Consider the following 8,979-nt stretch of genomic DNA (forward strand, 5'->3'; position numbering starts at 1 on the left):
AAACAATTGTACAAAATAATGAAATAAAGACGAGTGAACAACTCTGATTTTTTATTGAATATCCAGTAGCCATAAGAAGCAATTATCTACAATTTATTTTTATCGAAACATCATTTTTGATATCTACTTTCCAAGAACCAAGTATTATCTCAGGGGAAAACTCACTACTATGACAATTTAACAAAGTAGCAAGGAAGGAATTTACAAAGGGACTATTTGGTTGTAACTTTTATTCAACATAACTTTTATTTTCACATTATACTTCAATCAGTACACAGTATGACTGAAAATTGTAATAAATATTTGTACAAATTAAAAGAAATAAAACATGTATTTACAATACACTGAAACAAAGACATTCAAATTTGCCAAGCAAGAATTTATTTAACTTGAATTAAAAGTTACATGGTGTTGACTAATTAGGTTAGTTTCACAAGTGGTTACAATATTTATAAAATTTAACCAACGACTAATAATTCTTCCGTCTGGAACTCGTACGTAGGGATCTCCAGATTCAAGGGTGCAGGTCCCTTACGGATCCTACCAGAGGCATCGTAATGGGAGCCGTGGCAAGGGCAGTAGTACCCACCGAAGTCACCTGAAAGCAGAACAACATTCAATAGCAAACAAATAATACAATTTGGGGAATAGGTTTTAGAATACATTTAATCTGTTGTAGTCATAGTCAGTAAATGTTGTAACAATCCACAGAATGTTCTAACTTGTTTGGCATGTTATTTTGGCTTAACCTGTTGACGAGTGTGCACGGCATTTGCCGTGCCACTATGACGGTCCATACTGAGTGCCTCACTGACCAGTGACAGACTTATAGGGAGTAAAATAAAAAAAACGTTTAAATGTTAATAAACTTGTTTATTATAGTTTAAATGTATATAAAAATACATTGTAGATTGTTAAAAGCAATAATCTCATTTTAAAACTTTGCTAGTGTGTGATACTGCTCAAAACAAGGATATATACAAAGGGCGACATCACATGTTGATCATTCATAGCTGGATTCTTTTCTTCTTTGTCCAGTTCGAGTGGTGTGTTTGCACACATAGCACTGCCTGAGTAGTTTACGCTTCTTTGTGTCATTCTGGGGGAGTGGCCTTATAAAATGGCGACCTTGGAGACGTAGCGGGTCTTGTGTCCCGCCTCCGTAAAATAGTTTTAAAAGTTATCACCAGGTGCCACCACGATACAGGACTAGCAACACAATAAAGCGACACTATTAGGAACAACTGAAAAGTTCCAAAAATCTCCGCCAGACGTCACAGTAAGTCAGTGAGAACGAACTGACAGTCATTAGTCTGCAACGGAAAATGCCGCGCTCCCTCATATGGGACCAAACGGCAAATGCAGTGCGCACTCATTTGGGTATGTTTTGCTGCACTCGTCAACAGGTTAAAGAAGTTTTCCTTATTTTATTTCACTGAAATTTAGTCAAACCTGTAACCAAACTCGTTATTTTATAAACTCTCTTTACTGCAGGCACTAAAATTTTGGTTTAACATTGTAAATAACCTTAAAATATATGAATTGCACAAGTATATTTTATTCTGTAGATAGATATAGTACTAAGGTAAAAACTAATACTGGCTAATTTAAAGTTCAGAAATAAAATGAATCATATTACTTTAAAGTTTTACATTATGCTGTTAGGTTTCTGTGGCAGGTTATATGTATCCTCTTATCTAAGACACTTTGGTCCACCAATCAGTAGGCATTTCACTACATTAGTATGGTCTATTTGTAGCTATTTCATCTAAAGGAACTTTTTGAAGTGCTAAGTGTGATTAGTAGTAGCAATAAAGTCGCAATAGTAGTCTTAGAAATCTCTTGCTCAATCGAATAAGTATACAAATAAAATAGAGCATTTTAAATTATGCAATATTTAATTTTCATCCATTTTGTAATGATTTACAACAATAATAAATAAAAGATACAGAATTCACTGTTTTCCTGCTCATCTGTAACAGCTGGAGGACAAATATGTTCTTTTTGAATTTTAAATCAAATGGAAATACAAGTATCACCAGTAATACTAATGGGCTTTTAGAAATAATTGTATACTCATATGCATAGGGTCACAGATAACTCTGTTGAGGCACATGGCCACCGAACAGGTGGGGGAAGCGACCCGATCTAAGTGGTGTTGTGTAGCTACGTTCAATAACCATCAAGCACATTGTCTTAATGAAGGTTAATATGCCATTTTAACTGTTCTAAATAGTGTTCAGGATAAAACACTCTATCTAAAGCGACAATGGCCCTTGGGGCCTGCTAATGACTCTTTGGATTGAAATGGGGATTGAAACCCAAAATGATTTATTGGATATATGAAACCATTATAAAACCAATGGTCACATATGCTGCATTAGTGTGGAGGCCGAAAGTAGAACAAAAAACAGCTGCCAAGTGGCTACAGAGTCTTCAAAGGCTAGCTTGCGTAAGCATCACAGGAGCAATGAGCTCCTGTCCAACTCTGGCACTTAAAGTGGTCCTGGGGTACACTCCTCTGGTGCAGGAGGTGATGAAGACAGCCGCACTAAGCGCAATGAAGCTTCTGGGTACAAGGGTGTTAAAGGCTACCTACTCAGAAGGTCATATGAAAATTCTGAGGCTGAAATGAAAACCAACGTGTCAGAAAGAATGGTTAAGAAATACTCCTTTGATAAACCACACACAGTCTTTATTGTAGAGAGGGAGAAATGGAGTAAAAAGGAGGCCTACCTTACCAAAGGAGTCCAGAAGTTTTATACAGATGGTTCGCGCGCCTTGACTCTAGGGCAGGATTCGGAATATATAAATCGGCATAGCTGTGCCCCTGGGAAAACATGCCATGCCCTGCTTCCAAGTGGACGTCATGGCAATAGAATCATGTATCAGAAGACTCATACAAATGAGGCCAAAAGCAAAATATTTAATACGCTCTGACAGCCAGGCTGCACTAAAGGCCCTTGACACCAGCTCGTTTGATTTGAAAGCAGTCTGGGAATGCAAGAATGCTCTGGAAGAACTGGCAAAGAAGAACAGAGTTACACTCGATAGGGTGCCAGGCCAAGGGCATTCACGGTAATGAAAAAGCAGATACCTTTGGTAGGGCCAGAGCTGGGCTGCAGAGTAGCTTTCTCCTACAGCAAAGTTCTTGTCAAAGATTGGGCAAAGAGGATTAGATCCGTTGGAGTAGGGCCTCAGGATTAATATAATCAAAAATAATAATTTCTCCTTATGCTAAGGGGTGGGTATCCCTCATAGACCATAATAAGGATATAAGAAAGATTGTAGGGATGCTAACAGAACGTGGTCTTCTAAAGAACCTTGTGAAGGTGAGTCTCAACCAGACTGATGAATGCAGACAATGCGGAGAAGCAGAAGAATCAGTGGAACATATATGGCTAAGTTGTCCTGCTATAACTACAATTTCTAGGGGCATATCTCCTCAGCCCCAAGGACATTAGAGAACACGGATATAGTAAGGGAGATGCAAAGGTTCTTTTAGGACTAAGTGTGGGGACAGTCATCTTTGTCCTTCAAAAGTAAAAAAATAATGTTAAAAATCTACAATCAAACTTCCCATTGACTCTGAAGTACGTATTGTCATTAGATTTCTTTTGGTAAAAAAAATTCAACCGGTGGAAATTTATTATGTGTTCTGTATGGAGAATACATCTTGAGCTGTACTACAGTTTAAAATGGAGTTAATTGTTTTGTGAAGAATGTAATAATGTTTGCGTTGAAAAGCGAAGTGGCTGAACACCAATATTTATTGATGACCTTGTTGGATAAATCACTCATAATATTCAAGAAAATCCAAGGTTATAATCACAGATCTTTCAAACTGAGAAAATTCAATATCATAAAATTTGAACCCAATGGGTATTAAAACTCTTGAGTGATGAACTCAAAACAAAGAGGACGGGATCACCTCCAAAATTTCTTACCCGGTACTATGAAGATGACGGTTTCATATGGCAATATCAAACAAGAAAAGATAATGAATGAAGTAGCCACACCTTGTGAAAACTGCTGTGATCGATTACATGTATGGGTAGCAGAATTTATTCAATAGGTATTAAGAAGCTCGCACCTAGATATAAGTGCTTAAACTTAATTGTTAACTATGTTGAAAAATAGTGCTACTAAGAGTTGTTCTTTCAAATATGTATAAATAAAGCACAAAAAGTTATAAATAATGTTATTGTATTAAAGTAACTTACATTTTGAAAGACCCTAGTAACTTTATTTAATTCTATATACAACTGGCAGTTTGTTTTAGAATAAATAAGTTTAATTTTCATGGGTTTTATTTTTTACTAAATGACATAAAGCTTTCAATTATTCTGTCTCAACTATAATTTGAGGTGATTCAAACCAAATTATTACAAAGACAACACTTGTGAACATTATCAGTGGTCAGAAAGACAGTCTAATGTATTCTTAACTAGACTAAGCAACGTACCAGCGTTAGCGATGGGCACACAGCCCAGATGAGTGCAGGACTCCGATGAGTACCAACCACTCTGGCTTCTGTACTCGGTCGTTATCGTGCTGTGGGTCTCTCAGCTCTGCAAGTGGCACACCTCGTTCCGTCTCTATTTCCTGGGCAGTCCTGAAAAATTGTATGACAAGATTTTAAATTTTGATCAGCAGAGATAAGCAGCAATAAAACCGTAAAAGAAAAGTAATATAATTTATTACTTTGTTTGGATAATAAAATACAAACAAGCAATATTTTCATGTAATATCTTAAATATTTGTGGAACTAACAATTAATTATTAAGAGTTAACTAAGGTAGTATGAAAATCCATCATTTACAAATAATTATATTTTTAATGACACAATGAAAAGGAGGAGAGGGAAAAGCATTTCTAGGTTCTCCGTCTACCATCTTGCTGGTACCAAATGTTTATGTTTCAGAGTGTTAAAGTGTTACAATCTGTGTGTTACTACAGATTTATTACAGTTTATAATAAAAAGAAAATATGCAATTTAGATAGAAAAACTTCATAATTCATTGGCAAGTAATTACCTTAACGTTGGAAAAAAGTTTCAAAAGAATTATGTATAATAAATATACCTATTTTTTTTAACAAATGCAAATGTTACCGTGGTTTAATTCTGAAAAGATATAACATCATATATACTGCTCTTCATTTCGAGTTTTAGTGAATAAAAAAAAAATCCCTTTTGCGACTCTCCAAAACACACTATGGCATACTGTCGCCCAACACCTCTAGGATTAACAGAACACACCAAATCAGTTGTGACACATGACAAACTATTCATCATCTAATGTACGGAAAGCCTGTTTTAAGTAAGCCTAATCAAGTTAAAGGAGGTTTCCTTTGCTGTTAAGCAATTGGACTTATTTAAGTATAGACAGTTTCAAAGAACAAATAGACACTATAAATGATTAATGAATAGAGTTTTGCGATGCAACTGTAGGAGAATAAGATAACTTTTAGAATTAAAAGATGTAAGAATGCATTGCATTAATACATGCCACTTAAAGGAAAGGATGGAATTAGGATACCAGTGTAATGAATTTTTTCTTCACCTTTTGCCACCCTTTCACCTCTATGAATAGTGCCTTAATATAACATATGTACAAATGTACATATATGCTCAAAAACGGCTGAATTGATCCATATGAAACTTTGAGGATATAAAGTTGGCAAACTTGCAATAGAATCTGGTCAGCTCTTCAATCTTATTTTGTAAACAGCATCAAATTTACTCAATGCAGAGTCTATTTGAGAATTGTGCTCTGTGAAAGAGCAACGTACCATGATCTGATTTTTTTAGCAGATGGTGATAACAATAAATTGTAAAATCCACAAAAAAATATTAAAAGTGTAAGGAGATAATTGTTTAAATGATCGAACATTAACAAATGGGTAGAACAGTTTCAAAGTAGCTGTAAAACAATTTCTGATGAGCAACGCAAAGAACGACCGGTTGAAGTTGGGATTTCCTCTCTCGAATTGACACTTTAATTCGGGACAATAGGCGTATCACTGTTGAACTGATAAGTGCAAAATTAAACACAGTGTTGGAACTGTCTCCAGACAACTCACAGACGCTCCCAACAAAACCCAGCTTCAAATCAGTCAGCAATTGAAAAATTAATATTCGACTGAAGGAGGAGGTTTTTTGAAAAGAATTGTAATGTGTGATGAAACATGAATCTATCACTATGGGCCAAAGCCAAAACGACAGCCTTTGAGTGGAAGCATACAAATTCTACTACTAAAAATGCAGGACACAGCCATCACCTGGTAAAGTCATACTTACAGTATTCTGGGATTTTCAGGAGGCCAATTTATTATGATTTTATATAATTTTACATTCTTGTTATTTTCTGATGTTTTTATTTAATTAATACTAATATTTTAAATCATATAGGTGTTTGTTGTAACATTATTTTATTGCAAAATTACAAAAATGATCTATGAATTTGAGCTATTTCAATTTTAAAATTATAAATTCCCAGGAATTTGACTTAATTATACTATTTTAATAGTACTGTGCTATTATATGAAGGCCACTATATTTTTAAACAGTTTTTCTCTTGCTAGTGACCTAAAGAAACTACATTATTGGAATATTAAGAAACAAACTTTATTCAACTTACTAATGAAAATTACATGTCATTATGCCGATCAGTTCTTGTCTTCCTGCCTCCCAAAAGGAAGCGAGGTCAGCAAGAAAGAGATAAATCTGTCCCTACCTACCATTTGTTATTAGTTTATATATACATACATATTATAAATACAAAAAGTTAAAGTAGATATTAATGAGTGCTCACATGATCTGAGCTTGAATTTATGTACTATCTCAAGGATGTTTTTTTCTTTTCACCAGAAGTGCGGGTTGGAAAAGTACCGATCGTAAATTTTTCGCACTTGTGGTGAAAAAGCAAAAACATCCCTTGAGATAGTACCCAAATTCACAAGCTCAGATCATGTGAGTGCTAGTAAAGGTTATCTTAGGTTACCTAATCTAAACCTATTTATATCGCCTAATAACCAGTAGTAGATAAGGACAGATTGGCCTTTTTCTTGCTGACCTCACTGCTTCCTTTGGGAGGAAAAAAAACAAGAACAGAACGTAATAATGATATGTAATTTTCACAGTAATTCGAATAAAATCTGTTCTTTCTAATAAAGTTTTTTAAGGTCTCCAATAAGATAACTTAAAAAAATTGTGCCCTCCAGTAATACCAAAGTACAGTAGAACCTCGGTTAACCGAGCCTCGCTTAACCGAGACTCCGGGTTAACCGAGGCCGTCCTCGGACGATTTTTTTTATTTAAAAAGCAAAAGAAACACGCACAAACTACGTACAGTAATGAGCGTTTGGGTGCTCCTTTTATCGCAATACGCACGCTAGCCTGCAATGCGTTAAAACTACTGTACAGTAAATTGTTGGCAACTGTTGTGTTTCCTCGGCCAAATATTTGCGTAGCTTAGCGCTTATCTTTGCCGAATGCATACGGCACTGTCACCCGACACCGCTCGCCAGAGCAGCTGCAGGTGTTGTAACCCGACACCGCTCGCCGCCGGACCAATGCGAACTGTTTCAATGCCGAGACGCGACTGAGCCACTCGCTCTCCCCACCACCCCGATTCGACTCCGTAGCTTATTGCGCATCTAGTGGGCTGTCCTGGTGTACAGCTTCAGCTCGGATGTGTTCGTGCATCATCGGTCTGCCCGAAGACGCCATTTCGTCTCAGTGGCAGTCCTTTGTTTACTTTTTACAAGTCAAGTGTCTATCACTGTTTTTTTATTGTGTGTTTAAGTGCAGTTACAGTAGGTGTAAATGAGTGCTAAACGCAAACGTGTCGTTGTGTCCTTAGAGACTAAACTAAATGCGATTCGTCGTCTGGACAATGGTGAGTCAATAAGAACAGTCGCTAAAGACTTGGGTGTTGGTGAGGTTACCGTCGGAGATTGGAGGAGGAAGAGGGCTGAGTTTAGAAAAATGGGGTGCTCAGAGCTTAAATTCCAATTGCAATTCAGAGAGAAAAACGTTTAAAAAGTGTGAGTATGAAAAAACTTCCGAGGCTTTATTCTTATGGTTTTCGGAAATGAGAGCAAGGGGAAGTCCAATAAGTGGGCCTATTTTGCAGGCAAAAGCGCTAGATTTCCATAAATCTTTTGGCGATGGCGATGAACCTTTTACCGCTAGTTCCGGGTGGTTAATGCGATGGAAGAACCGTTATGGAGTGCGGCAACTTAATATATCTGGGGAAAAACTTTCAGGTAATGAAACTGATGTGACAGTTTTTGAAGAAAAAATAAGAAAATTGATTTTGAGTGAGGGTCTTACATCCGATCAAATATTCAACTGTGATGAGACAGGCCTTAACTTCAGAATGTTGCCCTCAAAAACTTTAGCCAGTCAGCAGGAAACATCAGCTCCTGGGTATAAGAAATCTAAAGAGATCGAGTTACAGTTTTAGGATGTGCCAATGCTGCAGGAAGTTTGAAAACTCAAACCAGTTGTAATAGGCAAGTATAAAAAAGCCACGTGCTTTTAAAAAATACTAATGTGGACACATTTCCCAGCACATACACAAACCAGAAAAACGCATGGATGGACTCGCGGATTTTCAAAACAATGGGTTTTTTGAGGAATTCGTTCCAGTCGTTGAAGCTTTCTTGGAGAACAAAAAACTCCCTCGCAAGGCCCTTCTTATTCTTGACAACGCTTCGTCCCATCCAGATGCTGATGAGCTAGTCAGCGATGGCATTAGAGCCTTATTTTTGCCTCCAAACGTTACTGCCCTCATCCAGCCTCTAGACCAGGGAGTTCTAGAAACTTTTAAGCGAAACTACAAAAAGAGGCTGCTTAGAAATCTACTGGAGAAGCTAGAGGACGGGCTGGGTGTCACTGATGCTCTCAAGTTAATCACAATGAAAGATGTTGTCTACTGGGTGTCAGAAGCTTGGGATAACGTTAGGGAGGAC

At 36.8% G+C, this 8,979-nt stretch overlaps 1 protein-coding gene across 1 annotated transcript; it reads right to left on the reverse strand.

Annotated features, from left to right (window-relative positions):
- Positions 1-213: 213 nt before the first annotated feature.
- LOC124373559 (cytochrome b-c1 complex subunit Rieske, mitochondrial-like) lies at positions 214-7,732 on the reverse strand. The gene is given in 4 exon segments (XM_046831921.1): positions 214-598; positions 4,466-4,502; positions 4,504-4,635; positions 7,682-7,732. Coding segments are annotated over 4 exon segments (360 nt in total). The 3' UTR covers positions 214-458.
- Between the last annotated feature and the right edge of the window lie 1,247 nt (positions 7,733-8,979).

Source organism: Homalodisca vitripennis, unplaced genomic scaffold, assembly GCF_021130785.1.
Source record: "Homalodisca vitripennis isolate AUS2020 unplaced genomic scaffold, UT_GWSS_2.1 ScUCBcl_5896;HRSCAF=12848, whole genome shotgun sequence".
Classification (NCBI taxonomy): domain Eukaryota; kingdom Metazoa; phylum Arthropoda; class Insecta; order Hemiptera; family Cicadellidae; genus Homalodisca; species Homalodisca vitripennis.